This window comes from Aotus nancymaae, unplaced genomic scaffold (assembly GCF_030222135.1).
Source record: "Aotus nancymaae isolate 86718 unplaced genomic scaffold, 86718_ANA_hifiasm-v0.15.2.pri h1tg000001l, whole genome shotgun sequence".
NCBI lineage: Eukaryota > Metazoa > Chordata > Mammalia > Primates > Aotidae > Aotus > Aotus nancymaae.
In genome coordinates this window covers 8,046,342-8,069,887 of record NW_026988412.1, presented here as the reverse complement: position 1 = coordinate 8,069,887, position 23,546 = coordinate 8,046,342, and the positions used below count along the sequence as shown (strand labels likewise).

The 23,546-nt window shown below is 41.7% G+C and overlaps 1 protein-coding gene and 1 long non-coding RNA gene across 2 annotated transcripts in view; one reads left to right on the top strand and one right to left on the bottom strand.

The window, feature by feature from the left end:
• Window positions 1-2,662: 2,662 nt before the first annotated feature.
• On the bottom strand, window positions 2,663-5,903 carry LOC135275391 (uncharacterized). Its single transcript, XR_010342990.1, has 2 exons — window positions 5,749-5,903; window positions 2,663-3,451 (listed from the first exon to the last, which is right to left on the bottom strand). It is a non-coding gene; the product is annotated as an uncharacterized LOC135275391 (long non-coding RNA).
• A 924-nt stretch (window positions 5,904-6,827) lies between these two features.
• Window positions 6,828-23,546, top strand: part of DSTN (destrin, actin depolymerizing factor) — a 34,199-nt gene continuing 17,480 nt past the window's right edge. The window contains exon 1 of the mRNA XM_012474798.3: window positions 6,828-6,934. Coding sequence (XP_012330221.1) covers window positions 6,932-6,934 — 3 coding nt within the window. The 5' untranslated portion in view covers window positions 6,828-6,931. The remainder of the gene's footprint in view (window positions 6,935-23,546) is intronic.

Genomic DNA, 23,546 nt, shown 5'->3' with positions numbered 1-23,546 from the left:
CTCCTTTTTACTGCCTAAGATGTGGAAGTAATAGCTGGTGCTCTAACAGTCATCCTGGACTATGAGGTAACCTTAGGAAGACAATCTATGCACAACAAAGCTAGCCGGGCATGGTGATGGTGTTAGCTTGTGGTCCCAGCTACTCAAGAGGTTGAGATTAGAGGATTGCTTGAGCCCAGGTGCCTGGGCGACAGAGTGAAACACTGGCTTAAAAAAAAAATGAAAGAAAGAAATTGGGTTTTGAACACCACCACGTCAATATAACAAATTTGAATTGTTTGCCTCTGTACTTTTTTTTTTTTTTTTGAGACAGTCTCGCTCTGTTGTGAGGCTGGAGTACAATGGTGTGATCTCAGCTCACTGCAACCTCTACCTCCCAGGTTCAAGTGATTCTCCTGCCTCAGCCTCCCAAGTAGCTGGGACTACAGGTGCATGCCACCACACCCATCTAATTTTTGTATTTTTAGTAGAGACAGAGTTTCATCATGTTGGCCAGAATGATCTTGATCTCTTGACCTCGTGATCCACCCACCTCAGCCCCCCAGAGTGCTGGAATTACAGGCGTGAGCCACCTCACCCAACCTCCTCTGTACTTCTTTTATGTGTGAAGTAAACCATATACACATACGCACACACAAATGCAATAAAGGCTTAAGCCACTATTTTGTAAGTCTTTGTTACTTATCACCAAACACAACCCTTACTAAACTACCACTTCTTTAACTCATTTAAACTACTACTTCTTTTAAACCACTAAACTACACTTCTTTGATTCATTTAACAAATATTTACTGAACATGCACCCTATGAAAATCACTGTTCTCAGCATTTGGGACAAAGCAGTGAACACAACATAGAAACTATTCCAGTCTTAATAGTCACTTTTTAGTAAGGGAGATGGACAATAAACAAAATGGAAAAATAAGCTAAGAGTTAGATAATAATAACACAATGATAGGAATAAAGTGGGAAGAGGGATACAGAGGGTGCTTGGGAGAGTAGTTTCAATTTTAAAGGGACTGAAAAAGAAGGGCTCATGAGAAGATGGTGTTTCCGTAAGACTCTCAAGGAAGTGACTGAATGAAGCTTGTGAACATTCAGAAAGGAGTGTTCTAGATAGAGATACTACTCATGAAACAGAGTTGAGGTAGGGACAGCAGGTATCTGAAGAGCAGCAGGAAGCCCAGGTGGCTGGGATAAAGTTAGCCAGGTGGAGCAGGAGAACCTGAGATCAGAGTAGTGGCCTTTAAAGAATGACTGGGAAAACTAAATGAGATGATGCACCTGCGATTCTTCGAACAGTGACATATCGTATATGCCCAGTAAATGTTTTCTTTTCCTTCAAACTGCCCCCTCCCAACTTTAAAATTTTCAAAGTTGAAAGAACAGTGAACACCCACATGCCTACCACTTAGATTCTACATTTAACATTAACATGCTATGCTGGGCATGGTGGCACCCACCTGTAAACACCGAAACTTTGAGAGGCCGAGGTGGGCACATCACTTGAGGTTGGGTGTTCAAGATCAGCCTGGCCAACATGGTGAAACTTCGTCTCTACTAAAAATACAAAAATTAGCTGGGTGTGGTGGTGGGCACCTATAATCCAACCTACTCAGGAGGCTGAGGCAGAATTGGTTAAACCCAGGAGGCATAAGTGAGCCGAGATCGCGCCACTGCACCCCAACCTGGGTAACAGTGACATTCCATCTCAAAAATAATAATAATGATATGCTAGTATTATCATAGGTTTACCCATGTAACAATCTAGCCGTCTATCTTATTTTTTTGGATATATTATCTTTTTTTAGTTTTAGAGATGGGGTCTCACTACAATGCCCAGGCTAGTCTTGAACTCCTGGACTCAAGCAATCCTCTCACTTCAGCCTCTCCAGTGGCTGGGCCCAGTTTGGATACATTGTAAAGTTGCAGACATCAGTAGACTTGACCTCTAAATATTTTAGCATGCATATCATAAACCAGAGTTCAATATTTGTTTAGGCAAGCATTCTTTCTTCTTTCCTAGGTAAAATTTATATATGGTAAAATGCACAAATCTTAAGATGAGTTTTTGACAGATGTATATGCTCATGTAACTTTTTTTTTTTTTTTAAATGGAGTCTCGCTCTCGCTCTGTTGCCCAGACTGGAGTGCAGTGGTGATCTCGGCTCACTGCAACCTCTGCCTCCTGTATACCCAAGTAACTTAAACCCCAACAAAGTTAAAAAAAAAAAAAAAAAGACCATCATCCCTAAAGTTCTGTCAGGCCCCTCTGTAGTCAATCTCCATTCCCACCCTATTTAACACCTATTCTGATTTTTTTCATTATACTTAATTTTGCTTGTTTTAAAATTCCTCAAACTTTTAATAAACGGTCAGTGGAGAGTAAACAGATATTCTCAACTACTGTGGGAAGGATTATAAATTGGTATATCCTTTTTAGAAGGCTATCTGGCAGTATGTAATTAGTTAAATAAAATTTATGCATTCCTCTTGACTTAGTATTTTATGGGCGGAATTTTCTGAGAGGACTGCCAGCTCAGGTATGCAAGGAAGCCAGTCCCAAGGCTGCTCACTGAAGCATTGTTTGGGACAGAGGATTGGAAATAACCTAAATGCCCATCAGTAGGGGAAAAGTAAATGAACAGCCACGCTTTGCAGCAACTGTAAGAAATGATTTATTGATACGGTAAGATTGCCAGGACAATCATTAAGTGCACAAAAGCAAGTTACAAGACACTACATAAAACCATTACACAGAACACCAAACCAAAGCAAACCAAACCCAAAACACATGCCCAGGGTGTACTTCTGTCAGTACAAGTTGACACCAGTGAAACACATGCCCAGGGTGTATTTCTGTCAGTCCAAATTGACACCAGTGAAACACATGCCCGGGGTGTATTTCTGTCAGTCCAAGTTGACACCAGTGAAACACATGCCCAGGGTGTACTTCTGTCAGTCCAAGTTGACACCAGTGAAACACATGACCGGGGTGTATTTCTGTCAGTCCAAGTTGACACCAGTGGTTACCTCTGGGAGAGGACTGGGATTATGGGAAAGGAGAGTAGGTGCTCAAGGGGTTTTTCCTTCATTGTATTATTTGACTCTTTTACAATAAAACTACATCGCGTCTTAGAGGATTAAATTATTTTTAAAAAAGACTACAGACAGACGGGCGTGGTGACTCACACCTGTAATCCCAGCACTAAGGGAGGCTGAGGTGGGTGGATCACTTGAGGTCAGGAGTTTAAGATCAGCCTGGCCAACATGGTAAAACCCCATCTCAACTAAAAGTACAAAAATTAGCTGGGCATGGTGGCATGCGCCTGTAATCCCAGCTACTCTAGAGGTTGAGGCAGGAGAATTGCTTGATCCCGGCAAGTGGAGGTTGCAGTGAGCTGAGATAGTGCTACTGCACTTCAGCCTGGGCAACAGTGCAAGACTCCACCTAAAAAGAAAAAAAAAATACTGACATAAATAGGGATAGGAGATAGGAAACAGGTAAATTTGTGGGGAGGGAGGAGAGAAACTAAAATTTTTTTCTATGCTGTATACTGACAGTGTCTCCTAGCAAAGGAGCTTTTCCTAGCCTATCTATTAATACACAATCTCATATTTGAGGAGAGACCTTATGTGTCTGTTCAGGCTGCCGTAATAGAACATCATAAACTGGGTGGCTTACCAACAATAGAAATTTACTTCTCATAGTTCTGGAGGCTGTGAAGTCTAAGACCAAGTCACCAGCAGATTCAGTGTCTGGTGACAGCCCACTTCTTGGTTCATGGATGGCACCTTTTTGCTGTGTTCTCACAATGGTGGAAGGGGCAAGTAGCAGTCTAGGACCTCTTCTAAGGCCACTAATTCTATTAAAGGAGGCTGTGCCCTCATGACCTAATCACCGTCCAAAGGCCCCTACTTCAACTACCACCACATTGGGGATTACCTTTCAACTTTGGGAGGGTATAAATCTTTATTAGTCTATAGTACTGTATGAAAACTTTTTCCCTCTGTGTGGAGAGGAAGAATGTCAATGTCTAGGAAAAAAAACCTGGGTGTTAAATCCAGAAGCTGAAGTTCAGTAGGACCTAAAAAAATGGGGGCTCATTTAGGTTGTGATAAACTGATATTGAAGTTTGATAAATTTTAAAACATCTTCAGATACTGGTTCACTTACTGAACATTTATTAAACACTATGTATCGGGGCTATGCCAGTTCACAAACATGCATCCTAAATATTCCATGACCTCAAGGAACTACCAACGTAATCTGGTAGTATCGGCAAACAAACAAAAATAATTACAGAGCTACAGTAATTGTAGGGAAAAACCATAAAACCTCCAAACTCAAAAGTATAGCATCTGCATCTACTGGGGCGGGGCCATCCAAGACTCCATCCCTTAACTCCTCAATCTTCTTTTTTAACAAGGATCCCAGGTGATTTGGATCTTTATTAAGATTTGAGAAGTGATGAACTCTGGGATTACAGAACTACTGGAGTGAAGGAGTTGGAAGGGGTGGGGGGCAGGAAGTAAAAAAAAAAAAAAGAAAAAAAAGGAGGAACTACTATTGATTCTTGGGAAGCGGAAAGAGAAGTCTTCAGATGGCAGGAGTGGTAGAACATTCCAGGCTGAAAAAGAGGCCATGATCAAGATAGTTAGAACTAGTAAGAGGTGTTCTGGAATGAGAACTATCGTCTGGGAGGGGCAGTGGGCACTTAGGAAGATAAGAGAGATATGGCAGAAAAAGTAGGCTGAGGCCAGAAGCAAAAGGGCCAGACTGATCCACTGAGGATTATGCAGGAAGCCACAGAAAATTTTAAGCAAAAATGTAACAAGACCAGTCTTCTGTTTGGCCAAAACTCTGGTGGCACAGTGGAGGACAAAATGCAGGAGAGAGAGGCTGGATCAGGCACGCATGTATCCTTAAATGAGCACCATTCACTTTTGGACTAGTAAGGAAGTCTGAATACTAACAAGTGGAGGGGTCACAGAGGTCTAGGCAGACAGAAAAGCAGAAGGTTCCCGCTGCAGTAGGATACAGTGGGGTTCCTTCTCAGCCCAGGAGTGTGGCCTCGGACTGGCATCATCAGCATCACCTAGTTGTTAGGAATGCACATTCTCAGGCAACATTTTAGAAGCAGGGAGGGAACCCTGGGGATGGGGCACACAAATTTAGCTTTGAACTTTTCCAGGTGATTCTGATGCATACTAAAGTTAAGAACCACTGCTCTAGCCCGCCAAAAATCAAGTAGCAGGTGGTAAAGGCTTAAAACTGCACAACTTGCTTTTTCTAAAAAGAACAAGGGTAATGAGAAATGGGTTTCTATGTTGAATGGGGCAGAACAAAAGCCACATAAAACCTATATTTTATATAGTGCCCCCCGAAAAAGTAGTGACCATCTTGTCCGAAAGCCTCGTATTTGGAAAATCAAAACAAAAATTTTAGTCGAGGCCATGATGTTCTCTGTAACCTAATTCATCAAATTCTTTCTATTCCCTTTATTTCCCACAAAAACACCCGCAGCAAAAACGCTGGGATTCCTCTGGACCTCTGAAAACCGTGTTTCCGACGCAACCGCCCATTAGAAAAACACATCCCAAATTAAAAGCCCGGAGAACCGAGCGGCGGGGCTGGCGCCACCGTCCCGGGAGAGCGCGGCCTTTCCCAGCCACACCCCTGCACGCCGCCGGCCTCCTTCCCCGGCAGTTCCCAAAGATAAATAAATCCTCCTTGTTTTTCCAGACCTGAAATTAGCGGTGACTCACAGAGCACTCTGGACGGCCACGGTCGCCTCGGGAAGGAGGAAAAATGTGCAGATTTTTTCCCCCTCACGCGAGGGCCGGACGAACCAAGCTGGGCCAATCAGGGGAGGGCGGCGGGAATCGCACCAAAGTAGGTAAAAAATGCGGGAGGCGTCCCCGCCGCCGCGGCCCGCGACTCCCCTCCCGTGGGACCTCCCCCCGCGCGTGCCCCTCCTAGGGCCCTGCCCTCCCCATCCCCAACATCCCCCTCCTCTCACCACTCTGCGTCCCTCTCCCTCACCTCTCCCCTCCCCATCTCCCTCCTCCCCACCCCCATCCCCTAGCCACTCCCCCTTCCTGCCCCCACATCCCCCTTCCTGCCCCCACATCCCCCTCCTCCCCCCACTGTCCCCTCCCTCACCTCTCCCCTTCCCACCCCCTCTTCCCACCATGTGCCTCTCGCCCCATCCTCTCCTCCCCTCACATCTCCCTCCTTTGCCCACTGTCCCCTCTCCTTCTCCCCCTCCTCCCCCTCCTCCCCCTCCTCCCCCTCCTCCCCCGGCTACGTGCCCCTCGCCCCTCCCTCCACATCCCCCTCCTTCCCTCACTCTGTCCCCCTCTCCCCCGCCTTTCCCCTCCCCTTCCCTTCCCCAGCCGCACCCTCCCCCCAGCGGCTGCCACACCTGGCCAGGTGGCTGCCTCCCCTTGGCGGTCCGCGGCCGCACGGTGGGCAGGGCGTCAGGTGGCCCCGCCCAAGGAGGCGAAGAAAGGCTACCCCTCCCCCGTCACACTGTGCTCGTTCTTGACCAGCAGGCGCCAGCCCAGTCCGCCTTCTAGACCCTCGGCAGACAGAGGAGAACGCACCTCCACCCCTAAACACTTTCTGGTCGGGGGGGCCCCCCTCCGCAACAGCCTGGAGCAGGTGAGGGAACCTCCCCTCCCGCCGGGAGTCTGGACAGCCGCCGGGCGGGGCGTTGCCGGACCGGCTGGTTGCGTAGCAACGGCGGGCGGTGCGTGACGTGCGCAGCCGCGTTCAGTTCTGAGGCGCGCCCTCCCCAGAGTAGGCTCGCGCCGCCGCGTCAGCTCCGCGCTGGGTGTCTCGGTGCCGCATCCGTGAGGAGGACGCTCCGTAGACTCGCTGCCCCCCGGCTCCCTCCCCCGCGTCCCTGCGACCGCCGCGGCGAAGATGGTGAGTGGAAGGGAGGCCGAGGCGTGGGCCGAGGCGGCCGGGAGCGGCGGGTCTCTGGGGCGTCGCGGAGTCGCGGCTAAGGGAATGAGCCGCGCCCCAGTCCCGGGAGAGACCCGACTCGGCTGCAGACTCCGGGCCACGGGGGTTCTCCGGACCTCCGTCGCCCGCCGTCTTGGCAGGGCCCCCCGCACCCCGGGACAGATCCCCGGCCGCTGCGCAGCTGCCAGCTGGGGCGAGGCCGCCGCCCCGGAGCGTGGCCTCTGCGGTGCTTCCAGCCTTGGCCTTGCTACAGCTGGCTGGGGTCGAGCGCCCCCACCCGCTCTGTGAAATCCATCCGGGGGTCTGCAGACCGAGGCCCGGGGAGGGGTCGGCGTCGGAATCCGGTGACCGTCCGTGTTGGCGTGGGTTTCCCCAGAGCTGGCGCTGAGGCGCTGGGTGACTTGTGCGCGTTCCGGCCCGTGAGGTCTGTCTGTCTCAGTAAGGAACATAAAGACTTTATGGAACAGTCCTAGAACACGGGATGATCGCTAACAAGCATGATCCTGGCATGATTTAGAACGGGGTGGCCTTGCAGCCGCTTTGTTTGTTTGTTTCTTTTTATCTGGCAATCAGCTTCCAGCAGCACTCTCGTTGTGCTTGTCAAGCTTGGCAGTGTCTCTTTTAACCCTTCTCTGCCCGATTTGTCCGTGTATGGTTATAGAGTATTTTTTTCTGACCTGTAGGCAGTTGAATTGTGCTAGAACTTGGTGCGCAACGTATGGGCATGATGCTGGGATGCTGATAAAAGCAAATTTAAGAGCTTTAAAAAAGACCATTAAAATATTAGAGTCACCAAAAAGTAGACAGGTGCTCATTAGTATATTCTATATGATGTACATTTTGCTTAATTTACGTATTTCCCCCTTTAAACTATCACTTTAATTAGCTATTTGAAAACAAACGTAGTCTCAATTGAACTATCAGGTGGAAGGAACATTTTGTCATTTTCTGTAGTCTGCACACACTGTTACCATTTTTGGTCAATGATTTGCAGGCATAGCCTTACCAGACTTTGCTAGAAATATTACGCTGTAATTGCATCTGTCTGTCTGGACGCATTTGGCACCCGCTTATCTGCATACAAACTGTTTTCACTGTGTAACAGTTTTGGTTTTCTTAAGTATTGCAACTTTCGTGAACATGCAGGTGGCCCCTCAGTAAAACAAAAAAATCGGTAGTTTCTTGATGACTAAATAATAGGGATTTGATACTGTTTAGTTTTTGGTTCTTTAAGCTACAAAGTAGCATCTTAAGTCTTTTTAATATTTCATTATTAAAAATTTAATATTTCTAATGTATATACTACTTTATACTAAAAGACTTAATCTAAAGGCTTTGAGTTATGGAACGTTTAAGACCATTCAGTCTGTGAAAGTGCTTTGAAGCTGACTGGGGTCTGCTCTAGAGACTTCTGATTTGACGTTATCCTTTTTTATTGAGTGACTAGTACAGACTTTATTTTTCTGTTTGAAAATAAGAGACCAAATATTTTACCTTTAGTTAAATACTTAATGCTTAGTTTTAGTTAAAGCTTAACTAAATTCTAGAAAGAAAGAGTCTGTTACAATTCCTGGTTCTTATGAGGAGTGGGAGAAATAAAAATTAGAGATGAACAGTTTCCAAATACATTTCAAAATTGTTGGCTTTAGGGAAGTCAAGAAGACCTTACAAGTTACTCTCGTGTGGATGCTTGTGAAGAATGAGAGTTCAGAATATAGACCCCCCCATTTTTAAAGGTTATTTTTGTTTTTAGCCTTATGCGTGCAGGAACATCTTTGTTCAGTCCAGCGATTAGAGAATATTGTGGGTATTATCCCAGAGTCTAGCACTTTCCTTTAGCTCTTCTGGTTAGATGCTTGGTTCCAAGTTTCTTAACTACCATGGATTTGTTCTAAATTAGCGGAATCCCTTCCTTGTGTTTACCAAGTCTTCTAGAAGCACCTGAAATAAAGCAGTTTGAAACCACCTGGGCACTTCAGGATGAGATTATGTGTTTTCAGATATCTCACTGTATAGTGCTTCCCCCCTCCAAAAAAACAAAAAGCATGTCCGCCTGCACATGAACCACAATTACAGACCCCAAACAAAACGTGTGTGTGTGTGTGTGTGTGTGTGTGTGTGTGTGTGTGTGTGTGTGTGTGTGTGTGTACACGTACTGGGTGTGCCTGTCTCCTTAAACAGATTGTTTAGCAGTCCACCATCAAGTTCCTAGAGATATTTGCTCAGTAATTCTACTGGATGTGGATTGAGACATCACACATAAACTTGCTTAGCTCCTCTTGTAACCAAGGAGTACCTTTACAGTATAGATATCTATATAGCTTCTTGGAAATTAAGAGTGTAGTCTTGCCCTTGAAGTAGAATTAAAACGTCTGCATGATAATCTAACCCTTACTGTGTTCTCATAAAGTGAGCTAATTGGCTCAGTATTCAGGTATTCTAATACATGGTGATTAGCAAAAACAAAACCACCCAGTGAAATAAGTTTCACGTGTTCATGTGCCTATTTAACATATGAGAAAACAGATTGTAAAGGCCTGACTCAAGAGAAATCACCTTTTCCAACTCCAAGCTTTAAAATAATTTTGAAACATTTTAAGCAGAAAAATACACAGAGTAACAGATCCCTTTGTACAGAAAAGGCTATCTTATTGCCATATTTCAAGTTACCCTTACAGCTAAATATGCATCATCATCTTCATCCCATTCCCTTCCCTCCCCAGAGATAACCATTCACATAATATACTGGCTGGTTAAGGAGATGAATTTTTTTTAGGCTATTGCAATTAGGAGAGCATTCCTAATTGCCTTAATCTGAAAATATGCAACAGGTCAGTTCTTTGCAGTATCTGTTTCCCAGAACACAAAACGATGGGGTTGATTAACCATCACTACTTTCAAATAACACAGGACTCAGGTAAAGTTCACAATAGTCACCTGAAATTGATATATTTCATTCTCATTGATAGTTCCATACTTTTAGCTACTTAATCATTTGTATTGCCTTGGTGTGCTTTTAAAACTTACGTAAGTACTATGTCTCATGTGCAGCTCTTTGAGAAAGAATTAAACTTAGTGGGTTGTTTTTTTTTTTGTTTTTTTTTGTTTTGTTTTGCTTTTTTGCATGGGAGGATGACTTTTGGATTTATTTGTAGTTTTGGTTCATTAACTGCTGAATTGCATTCTTCTGTATGACTGCAAGTTTATCCATTCCTCTGTTGGTGGACATTCAGCCATTTCCTAATTTTTTGCTTTTTTTTTTTTTTTTGGTCTATTTAAACTTTTTATAATAGGCAATTTCCGTGTCATATATTGCTATATATTGCTTCTCTAGCCCTAGCATTTCTGTCTCCACGGTGTATATCTAGAAGTGGAAGCCCCGGGTTGGAGGACATGCATACCTATTTTCTACTCTACTACTGGTTTGTGCTGGTTGTATCTTATCACCAACAGCTTGTTTCTCCATTGCCTTTCACCACTTAATAAAAGACTTAAAACCTTTGCCAGTGTGATGGTTGTGAAATGGTTTCTCATTTTATTTTGCATTTCTCTGATTAGTAGTGAGCTGACTCTTTTCATATGTTTATTGCATCTTAGGTTTTTACATGCACGCTGTATCCTGCAAACCTGACCATTCTGTAAATACTTATCATCTTCACCTTAGCTTATTTGTGGAGCCATAAAGTAAATACAGCAGTTAGAAAAAAATCAGCCAGACACAGAGGCCCACACCTGTCATCCCAGCACTTTGGGAGGCCAAGGCAAGAGGCTGCTTGAAGCCAGGAATTGGAGACCAGTCTGGGCAATATAGTGAGACCTCATCTGTACAAAAAAATTAAGTAAAAATTAGCTGGACGTGCTGGCATATGCCTGTAGTCCTGTCTACTCGGGAGGCTGAGGTGGGAGGATTGCTTATGCCTGGGTGTTAGAGGCTTCTGTAAACTATGATTGCACTACCGAACTCCAGCCTGGCCACAGAGGGAGACCCTATCTCAAAAAAGCAACAAGAACATGATTATCAATACCAGAACCTCATACTGAGGACTAATCTTTCTGTCTTCTGGCACATCAGTTTCTTTCCAGCCCCTTAAGCAGCTAATTAACAGAAGTTCAATACTCTCTCAATTCTAGCCACTTGCCATTTTTAGGCCCGATAGTGGTTTAATGTAGAGTGACTTAGGACAGAGTTCCTTCCTTGTTTGCCAAGGGCTGTGGAGATTAACATCCTTCACTTTATACTTACTCCTTTCTTCCCTGGCAGTTCCTCTAGCCAAAACGTAAAAACACACACTGTGTACCTAAAACTTCTCTAAAAAATTAAATCTTAAAAATAAACATGCAAAACAAGTAACCATGACTTCTTTTCTTTCTCCTTTCCTTTTTTTTACTTTTCCTTCCTTCCTTTTTTTTTTTTTTTGAGATAGGCTCTGTTTCAGCCACTCAGGCTGGAGCTCACTGCAGCCTTGATCTCCTGAGTTCAAATGATCCTCCCACCTCAGCCTGCAGAGTAGCTGGGACTACAGATGTGCACCACCACACCAGCTAACTTTTAAAAATTTTTTGTAGAAATGAGGTTTCACTACATTGCCCAGGCTGGTCTCAAACTCCTGAGCTCAGTCTTCCCACTTCAGCCTCCCATAGTGTTGGGATTACAGGCCTGAGCCATCGTGCACAGTGACTATTTTTCATAAACAAAATTTGTTTAAATCAAAATTGTGTTTAACTTAGTATATAGGAAGACGTCAAACTTCTGGGTTTTCATGTTAATGTAACTTTATATTTTCTTTCAGTAATTAAATACTTTGAGATGAAGCACACTGTTTGAAATTTGAAAAAAATCTTGCAACTCTTTAAAAACTGAATTTAACGTATAAATGCCTTGTTTTTGTCCAGAGAACAACACTCTAGTCTCTGAGTAACAAGAGCTAGTCTCTTCATTGTACTGTCATTTGCATATGTAAACCATAGAGCATAATAAATAAGTAGAATATTGTGAAAGAATTTTTTTTTTTTTTTTTTGGAGGCAGGGTCTCATTCTGTCACCCAGGCTGGAGTGCGGAGGTGTGAATGAACACAACTCACTGCATCGTCCACCCTCAGCCTGAGTCAGTCTTTTACCTCAGCCTCCTGAGTAGTTGGGACTACAGGCATGTGCCACCACACCCAGCTAATTTTTTGTATTTTTTAAAAAGATGAGGTTTCACCATGTTGCCCAGGCCGGTCTTGAACTCCTGGGCTCAAGCAATCTACCCACTTTGGCCTCCCAGAGTGCTGAGATTACAGGCATGAGCCACTGCACCCAGCCGTGAAAGTGTCTTGCGCTTACTTACCTTGTGGCATAACTTCTCTCTAGATTGTTCATGAAAGTCTTACACAAAGATTTACACCTAACACTTCGGCAATATTGTAACCACAACTACTTCTGTCCCTGCCTCCTCTCATCGATGTTAGAAGTGAGAAGTTTTCACTTGGAATTGTGCTTCTGAATTATCTCCTACTCATTTTTCTTGAAATTTTACAATTGGGAGAGGCATAGACTTAGACAAATAAACATCAAGTTTTTTCATCTTATTAATACTTTTGACAAAATTGTTACATTCATCATTGCCGTACCAAGACCCCCATTGATTTGAATGATTTTTAATCTAGAGTGATTCTTAGCTCCAAGATTAGTCTTCGAGTAGCTGATACTGTAATGCTTATATGTTGCCAACTCTGTGTTTTGCTTTGTTATGTTAAAATTGAAGAGTCAATTTTACATAGATGTTTTGTTTGGAGTTTTTGGCAGGGGAGCGCAGCTCTTGTATACGCTAGACCTCCTCTGTCGGGGATGGTCATCCTCTTCAACCAAGCATGCAGCTTCAGGAGGGACGCACATGGAGCAGTGAGGGAGGAAGGGGACACCCGCCTAGCCAGCCAGATCAGCTGAATCAACCCTAGTGATCAATGGGGTGACAGATTTTGCAGCCAGATCACCCTCACATCCTATGCAGATTTTAAAAGCAATTGATTTCAGTAAAAAAAATGGAATTAAAGTTTAAAAATTAACAATTTAATTTCTAGTTAAAGGTGTGAAAAGACTGAGAACGTCTGTTGCAGCAAGGCATAGAAGAGTGCTTGAAAGATAGAAACTTAAGTTCATTCTACAGCTGGAAGGTCATTTGTCATTGTGTTTGTGCTTTTGGATCACATCAAAGAAAGATTGTTTACTCCTTTGAACATTTTTATATTGCTTCATAGGTTGTTATTTCTGTGGTCCCAGCTACTTAGGAGGCTGAGGTGAGAGGATTGCTTGAGCCCAGGAGCTTCAGGCTGCAGTGAACCAAGACTGCACCACTGAACTTCAGCCTGGGCAACAGAGCGAAACCCTGATTTAAAAAAAAAAAAGTCCATGCATGGTGGCTCACGCTTGTAATCCCAGCACTTTGGGAGGCCAAGGCGGGCAGATCACGAGGTCAGGAGTTCAGGATCAGCCTGGCCAACACAGTGAAACCCCGTCTCTACTAAAAATACAAAAATTAGTCGGGTGTGGTGGTGGGCACCTGTAATCCCAGCTACTTGGGAGGCCAAGGCAGGAGAATCTCTTGAACCCCGGAGGTAGAGGTTGCAGTGAATCAAGATTGTGCCACTGCACTCTACCTGGGCGATAGAGCGAAACTCCGTCTCAAAAAAAAAAGCAGTGGCACATAGTAAAGTGCCTATCAATTTATCATTAGCTAAAATAATAAATAGTGGCAACCTTAGTTTCTAATTAGGTTAATAGTCTGTCATTACTTGCTATCCAAGTGGAAGAAGCCAGAATCGTTTATTTAACTCATTAAAAAGGGATTCCTGCCTGACTGGTCAAAAGGCAGCTTATCCTTCAAGGGCCAGCTCTAGGAAGGCCTGCCTGACATGGCATCTCCCTCCAGTCATCACGTTGCCATCGCACCTCCCTCTAGTCATCACGTTGCATGCAGAATCACTCATTTCCTGGGCTGTCAAAGCATGGAGATCTTGCAGCTGGTTCAGCATTAATCATATATAGGATTCTTGCTTATATCTGTTATCTCTACCCAACTGGGTCTATCTTTAGAATAGTTCAAAGTTCTTACTCATCTTTATATCCTGTATTCATCTTTATATTCTGATGACACCAGTGTGTGCTCCTATAATTGCAGAGCAAATGAAAAGAGTTGGAGGAGTGCATTAGAATGTGTTTCAGTAGTTTTATTATTTATTTAATATTATTTTACTTGGAATCATTATATATAATCAACTTTTTAATTTGATTTTTTAGATGACTTGATTCTTGATGTAAAAATACCATTTTATACTCTTATATTTTTCCTTAAGTAATTAATAAAGAATTAAACAGTTTTGCATTGCTCTCAATGTTTAGAATAACAGTCATTTATTCAACAAATATTTGAGAGATAGTTGTATGCCAAGAACTGGTCCAAGCACTAGAGAAACAGGTTACTTCTAATACAGAGGAAGAGACAAAAAAGATCATTTTAGCTGGTGATAAGTGGTATGAAGAAAATAAGGTAGTCAATAGGGAGTACTAAGGCTGGGCGAGGTGGCTCATACCTTTAATTGCAGCACTTTTCGAGGCCAAGGCGGGTGGATTGCCTGAGGTCAGTAGTTTGAGACCAGTCTGACCAACATAGTGAAAGCTCATCTCTACTAAAAATACAAAAATTGGCCGGCCGTGGTGTTGGGCACCTGCAATCCTGGCTACTCTGGGAGGCTGAGGCAGGAGAATCACTTGAACCCAGGAGGTGGAGGTTGCAGTGAGCCAAGATTGCACTATTGCACTCCAGCCTGGGCAACAAGAGTGAAACTCTGTCTCAAAAAAAAAAAAAAAAATAGAGAGTACTAGAAGAGTTGGGCTGCATTAGCTAGAATTTAGGGAAGGCCTCTTTTGAGGTAGGACTTACATGACAAGAAAGAGCTAGCTGTGTGGAGAGCATTTAGGGCAGAAGAACACTAAATAGAAAGGCCTGTAAAAGAGAAGGATTAAGAAACTATTGCTGGTTGGGTATGGTGACCCACACTTATAATCCCAGTGCTTTGGGAGGCTGAGGTGAGAAGATCACTTGAGGTCAGGAGTTCAAGACTACCCTGGGCAATGCAGAGAGACCCTGTCTCTACCAAAGAATAAAAAATAACCAGGCATGGTGGCATGTACCTGTAGTCCTAGCTACTTAGGAAACTGAGGCAGGAAGATTACTTGACCCCAGGAGGTTGAGGCTATGGTAAACCAAGATCACACCATTGCACTCCAGCCTGGGCGACAGAGCAAGACCCTGTCCATAAACAAACAACAACACAACCAACTACTGCTGTTACTCAGACAGTAGATGGCGGTAGCTTGAATTAAAATTTGTTATTAGTGGAGTTAATGAGAGGTGGTAAAATTGGATATATATTTTGGGGATAGAGCTGGCAGAATTTAATGATAATTTGGATGTGTGGCATAAGGGAAAGAAAGACTATCACAGATGGCTCCTAAGGCTTAGACCTGAGCTACCACATATTTGATGTTGTCATTATGCTTGGGGACCTATAAAAGAAGCTAAAACAAAATAGTTTGGCAAAAATTGAGGTTCTTAGAATTTTGAGGAATAAAAAGTTGATCCAGAAGTATTATAAATCTTTAAAATACCATAATTTCATAGTTGATTATAAGAGGAGTATATGTTCATTGTAGAACATTAAGAAAAATTAGCTGTAATGATGGTTCCAACCAAAGAATTAACATTTGGGACATTTTCTTTCAAGCCATTTAGTATATATTCTCATTTTTTCAAAAAGTAATTATTAGGTACCTTCTAGGAACCTGGCACTGTTGTGTTGCTGTAGGCTCTAGAGATTCAGTAATATACAAGAAAAAGTCTCTGTCCCTATGAAGTATACATCCTAATGGGGGGGATAGTTAAGAAGTAAACAAGGTAATTACTTGTTTACTTCTTAACTGTGTATAAAAGAGTTTATACACATTATAATGGAAGTAAGGGAATGAGAGAGTGACTGTCTGGAGACGGCCGATACAGATTTTTCTCACACACTTGAGTTAATCTGTAAAGGATCAAACTCTGTTTCCCAGCCAGACACGGTGGCCCACACCTGTAATCCCAGCACTTTGGGAGGCTGAGGTGGGCGGATCACAAGGTCACGAGTTTGAGACCAGCCTGAACAACACAGCAAAATCCTGTCTCTACTAAAATACAAAAATTAGCCTGGCGTGGTGGCGTGCACCTGTAATCCCAGCTACTCAGGAGGCTGAGGCAGGAGACTCGCTTGAACCTGGGAGGTGGAGGTTATAGTGAGCTGAGATCACACAACTGCACTCTACCCTGGGCGACAGAGGGAGATTACATCTCAAAAAAACAAACAAACAAACAAACAAAAACTCCTGTATTTCCCATTTCCCAGTGTGACATGAGTGCCAGGATATTCAGTGGGGGGAAAATAGTGTTTTCAACAAATGGTGCTGGGACAGTTGGATATCTGCATGCAAAAGAATGAGTTTGGATCCCTGCTTCATACTGTATGTTGTATTTAACTTAAAATGGATAATAAATCTAATGTAAGCACTAAAGCTATGAACTCCTAGAAGAACACATAGGTATAAATCTCTGTGAACTTATGTTAGACAATTTTTGTTGGTAGTTTTCCTGGCATTTCTAGGCAATGACACCAAAAGCACAAGTGACAAAAATAGATAAATTGGACTTCATTGGATTCAAAAATGTGCATCAAAGAACACCATCAAGGAAATGAAAACACAACCCACAGAATAGGAAAAAATGTTTGCAAATCGTATACCTGACAACGAACTTGTATGTAGAATATATTAAAGGACTCTTACAACAACAATAAAAAACCCACTCGTTTGGGCAAAGGATTTGAATAGATGTTTCTCTAAAGATATACAAATGACTAAGAAGCCAATGGAAAAAAGTGCAGAACATCGTTAGCTATTAGGGAAATGCAAATCAAAACCGCAATGATATACTGCTTCATACCTGCCGAGCCAGCTAAAATGAAAAGATTATTGTAGCAAATGTTGGCTAAGCTATGAATTTGGAGCACCCATACATTGCTAGTGGGAATGTAAAAAGGTGCAGTAATTTTGGAAAACAGTTTGACAGTGCCTGAAAAAGTTAAACTTGGGAGCTACCATATGACTCAGCATTTTCACTCCTCCTTACATATCCAAGCAAAATGAAAATGTATGTATGTGCACACAAAAACTTGTACACAAATCTGCATAGCAGCATTATTCATAGTTGCCAAAAGTGAAAACCCAGTATTCATCAGTTGATGGATAGATGGATACATGTAGTATATCCATACAAGGGAATATTATTTGGCAATAGAAAGAAATGAAATACTGATACAATGTGGATGAACATTGAAAACATGCTGAGTGAAAAACCACTCCCAAAAGATGACAAATTGTATGATTCCATTTATACAAAATGTCCGGAATACACAGATCCATAGGAAAGTAAACTAGTGGTTGGCAAGGGCTGGGGTGGGTGGGAGTGGGAATGAGGAATGATTGCTAATGGGTTTGGAGATGAGTTTTTTTTTTTTTCTTTTTTGGGCAAAGGATTTGAGTAGATGTTTTAGAGGTTGTATATATACAAGAGTTTTGGTGTATATATATTCCAAATATATATATTTTTATATAGTGTGTGTGTGTCTATAATTATGTATATAATTATACACATAATTTGTAGTTACACATATATATGTGTATAATTTTATATATATAATTTCTTTATGTAACTATAGCCGCACAGTGAGGGTCTCATTCTGTCTCCCAGGTTGGAGTGCAGTGGCGTGAACATGCTAACTGTAACCTCCACCTTCCTGACTCAAGAGATTCTCCCACTTCAGCCTCCTGAGTAGCTGGAACTACAGTCCCACACCACCATCCCTGGCAATTTTAAAAAGTTTTTTTTTTGTCAAGATGAAGTCTCACTATTTTGTTGAGGCTGGTCTCGAACTCGTGGACTCAAGTGATCCTCCTGCGTCAACCTCCCAAAGTGCTGAGATTACAGACATCAGCTGTCACACCCAGCCCATGGTTTCTTTTTGTGGTGTTCACAATGGTCTAAGATTAAGAAGTGGTGATGGATGAACAACTTTGTGAAAACCCTATACGAAAACCCTTTGCTTTTATTACACTTTAAATGGGTAAATTTCATGGTATATAAAATATGTCTGTAAAAACTACTTAAATTGTTTAATGGTATCTTGCATGTACATCACCCTCATGTTAAATTTATTTTTGTAAGAAATACTCTCACCTAGTGTATAAATCTTGCATTTCTTCAAAAGAGAGTCCTAGGCATGAAATCACTGAATTAAAAGGATGTGTGTATTTCTAATATAAAAAATGTGCTTAGCAGAGAAAACTTAGAAAATAAAAAAAAACTAGAGAGAAGATAAAAATTATAGTCCCAGTTTTAGAGATAAAATTGTGGAACTTCTTTTTCCTCTGTATTGTTTTCCGTAATTGAGATTATACTGTACATACAACTTTATATCCAGCTTCTTTATTCACTGAAGGTAAATCATAAGTATTTCCCACATGCTATTAAAAACTTTGCATAAATATGATTTTAACAGCTGAATCAGGAAGTATCTTGTGAATATACTATCATTTACTTTGCGGTTTTTCTGTTTTTATTTGGGCTGTCTGTTTTTTTAGTGTTAATATATTATTTCCTAAATAATATACTGTTTTCTGAGACAGAAATTTATTTTCCTGTAATAAATTCCTAGAAGTGAGGTCAGTGGGTTAAAGGATCAACACGTATGGATTATTTTAAGGCTCTATGATATAAATGGCCAAATTGCTTTCTAAAAGATATTAGTAATAGGGTTGTCTGTGGTGGAAGACGAATCTGGAAAAGTAAGTTGGTTTAGACAATGAAGGGCTTTTTATGCTCTATTAATAAATATGGACTTTTTGTAGGTGCTTGGGAATTGTTAAATACTTAATCTTGGGAGTGATAGGAGATTTCAAGAGTAAATGAAAGGGAATAGATTTAAAATACTTATTTCAGGAGGAATTGGCAGGGCTTACAAAACTAGGTGTGACTGGGAAACAGGTAGATCAGTTAACCAGCAATATCAAATCTGTTTCATACTCATTGACATGCTAGCCATCCATCCAGAGAGAACTAAGACAACTTGTTAAACCGAGGAGAACTTTTTCCCTTTTAGCTTCTTGTTTGGTTAATACGCTGTTTCTCAAAGAGTAGAATACTAAAAATATTCTTTACCTTGAAATAAAAATTAGATGTATAATTTTTCCATTTAGTATAATATACATAAAGTGAAATTCATCCTTTTTAGTGTAAGTTCTGGAAGTTTTGGCACATATATATATATATAGTTGTGTAACTACAACCACAGTCAAAATATATAATAATTCCTTCACACCAAAAAATTCCTTGTTAATCCCTCCTCTTGTTCCCAGTAACCACTGATCTGTTTTTTGTCCCTATAGTTTTACCTTTGCCATATTAGTGGAAGTGTCTGACTTCTTTTCACTTAGCATAAGGCATTTGCACATCAGCAATTCTATTTTATTGTTGAATTTTATTCCATTCCCCAGTGAAGAGGTGCATTTAATTTAATTATTTATATTTGTGGGCTAAGGAGCAGAAAGTAAAAGGAGAGAGAGAAAAAGCTTCCTCATGCCAAGAAAACAGGTTGCCCAAGAGAGGGTCTCCCTGGGAAGGTATATTTTAATTTTTCTTGTCTTAGTGAAGAATGAGTCAGAATATTATAAAGATTTTTTTCCTTTTTCTAATGCTGATAAATCCTTGAAATAGTCATTCTCTCTATCTTAGATAAAACTGCTAATAGTTATAGCTTACTATTACACACTTGATAGACTACAGTATAGTATACACATAACTTTTATATGCACTGGGAAACCAAAAAATTTGTGTGACTTGCTTTATTACTGTGGTCTGGAATTGAATGTGCAGTGTCTCCAAGATGTGCCTGTATATGCCAGGAAAAGGGGCATATTTTAGGACAAAACCTATGACTTACCTCATAGGCCCTAGTTTCATCATTGCAGATTTTGATTTATAGCTGCAGGTGATGGTTGTGCCTAGGGAGAATGGTAGGAGGTAGTGTAATTGAATCTTACTTACAGTGTTAAGAGGACTGTTATCCTTCTCTTTGCTGTTGGCATGTCTTTGCTATTTAACCACTTAATGGTCATGTGGAGAAAGAAGAGATACATGTTAAATGTTAGGTTTGTTTTTAATTCATAGTTTTGATTATCAGAGAACAAATTGAAATTACTGTTTCAAATCAGTTTTAAGCTGTCTGGTTTCTTTATCTATAACATTCTGTTACCCAAAGATTTCAATAAAAATTGGCCACATTGGTAACTAGACAGTCGAAGAAGCTCTAACCAGATTTTCTGGTTAATAATGTAAGAGTCTTCACTTAGTGCATGGAAGGTCTTATGTGTGTTGTTTTATTTCATCAATCCTCAAGTTAGCAGTATCATAATTCACATTTTACAGATGATGAAGCTGAGGATTAAAAAAGTTAGCTGACTTGCCTAAGTTACAAGATTTTAGTAAATCTGATTCAACCCTGTGGTACACTTTATCCTCTGCTTAAAAAGATTTTCTAAGGTTAAATGTTCCAAATTCTGTTTTTGAGAAGAACACAACCAGTTAAAAAATATATATATATTCAGTATTTGACTTGCTTAATTATTCCAGTTAATTGTAAAATCAGAAATAGCCTGTGTGTAGTATTGTTACATAAAATGAAATTACTTTATTGCTGTTACGGAAACTTAGTATTTTAAATCCATTATTTCACTTCTCCAATAACTTAGGCTTTTGTTTCTCAAGGAATTAAAAAACCTCTTGTTTATGCCATCTGTAAGAATTAAGATGATGGGGAGCTTGCTTAAAGTCAAGCCCCCGCCTCTTTTTTTTTTTTTTGAGACAGGTTCTTGCTCTGTTGCCCAGGCTGGAGTGCAGTGGTGTGATCTTAGCTCACTGCATTCTCCACCTCCTGGGCCCAAGTGATCCTCCCCCATCATCCTGAGCAGCTGGGACTACAGGCATACACCACCACACTTGGCTGAGTCAAGCCCTCTTGTATGAAACTTTATGACAATCCTTCATTTTAGTTACTTTGACTCTTTCCAAAATGACACTCAGAATATGTACTTGAAGAGAAGAGTTCATCTAAATTTCTCCCAAGATTTCTTCCTTGCCTTCAGAAATAGTTAACCATAGTTACTATAGTAAGTTAGAATTGAAGTATTTACCCTTGGAGGCATCCTTCTTTTTTTTTTTTTCTCCTTCCTGTTTTCTCTTTGAGTGACTTTGATATTAGAGGCATTATTCTGTCATTGTGTACATGATAACTCAGTTTCCTGATGACAGCAGTCATCAGTAAAGCTAAATAATATATTGTTTTCTGAAACAGTAAACTATGAAATACGGTCAGTAAATTTGTTTACTCCAGACATACTATTTTGGTATTAAGAGAGTTAATTGTATGTGTTACTTTATATCAAACTATTTAAAATAAAATTTAAAATTTTTTCAGCTTTATTAGCCACACATCAAGTATTCAGTAGCTGCACTTGGTAGTGGTTACCATATTAGAAATGCAGAAAAGGAACATTTTCACCTTATGTCTGTGCTGACTTACTGAGCACGAGACCAGTACATGATGTACTTGTTCCCTGCCTGTTCCTTTTCTCTTGCACAGTGTGGATTACCATACCCTCCTTCTTTCCCTTCCACCCACCTTTCACCTTTAAATATTGAAGACCTCAAAATCGTCTTTGGAGAAAGGCGCAGGCCACAGACTGTTTCTGCGCTTCTGGGCTCTGTTCTTTTGGGCATATCCTTAACCTTGGCAAAATAAATTTCTAAATTGGTGGAGACCTGTCTCAGATACTTTTGGTTTACAGAATTCACCTATGTCCTGGAAGCCCCGGTTTGAAGTTATCCCAGCTTTTCATACTTAACCAATGTATACTTTACATGTATTGATTGATGTCTGCTTGTAACTTCTGCCCCTTCTAAAATGTGTAAAATCAACCTGTCACACCTGGGCACATGTTCTCAGGACCTCCTGAGAGTATGTCATCAGCGTGTCCTTAACCTTGGCAAAATAAACTTCTAAATTGAAGGGAATAAAAAGGAACATTTGTATTCATCACAGAAAGTTCTGTTGCACAGCACAACTCTCTACAAGAGCAGGACTAAGGATTTAGTAAGTCATGACTTCAAAGTGGTGGTGGGGGTGGGGAGAGTGTCTTAGCACTCATTTACATATGGTCACCTGTATCCTCTTTTCCAGTATGATGACTAGTCCAGAAAGAACTACTGTTTACCCTCTCCAGAGAATAAATGCCAGAATTCCAGGGGTAAGGGGCTGGCAGCAGGATGTTCAGGAGGCAGTCTAGGGATCTCAGTGCTTCTCAGACTAATTTCACTCATTTTTCCTTATTTGAACTTCCATATTTTGTCTCTTCTTGTCCTGGTGGATATATGTTCTTTTTCTTTTTAATCCCATTTTTATACTTTCAGTGGAGTTTTGGTAGGGAGATGTATATATTCAACCTTTACCTCCTTTTTTTTTTTGAGTCAGTCTCTGTCACCCAGGCTGGAGTGCAGTGGCATGATCTTGGCTCATTGCAACCTTTTTGCCCCCCGGGTTCAAGTGATTGTCCTGCTGCACCCATGTGAGTAGCTGGGATTGTAGGCACACACCACCATGCCTGGCTGATTTTTGTATTTTTAGTAGAGACAGGGTTTCACCATGTTGGCCAGGCTGCTCAAACTACTGACCTCAAGCAATCTGCCTGCCTCAGCCTCCCCAAAATTCTGGGATTATAGACCTGAGCCACAGCACCCAGCCAAGCTCCCAATCTTCCCCCCCCCCCCCCCACCTTTTTTTTCTGAGACAGAGGCTCGCTCTGTTGTCCAGACTGGAGTGCAGTGGCACGATCTCAGTTCATCACAATCTCTGCCTCCCGGGTTCAAGTGATTCTCCTGCCTCAGCCTCCCGAGTAGCTGGGACTACAGGCATGCGCCACCATGCCTGGCTAATTTTTTGTATTTTTAGTAGAGACGGGGTTTCACTGTCTTGGCCAGGCTCGTCTTGAACTCCTGACCTCGTGATCCACCCACCTCGGCCTCCCAAAGTGCTGAGGTTACAGGCGTGAGCCACTGTGCCTGGCCTAGCTCCCCCATCTTAATACAGGACCTCACAGGTCACTTAATACAGGGCCACACAGAACACTGCTGTGAAGTAGAAATGTGCTGAAGAACTTGTCACTCTCATTTTATTTGTTGTCTCAGCATTATTGCTCAGAGGCATCAATTCAAATAGCCAGAAGCCCAAACACTTTGTCATCAGTCATTCTGTTCCTGTTGGCCCTTGTGCAAGGCATGGTATAAATAAAGTAGAATTGTGAACCCAGTTTTTAACTCCCAACTCCTTTGAGAAGTTGGTAGAAGTAGGTAGATTGAGAAAGAAGCTAATGACTTTTTTGCCAGTTTGAAAA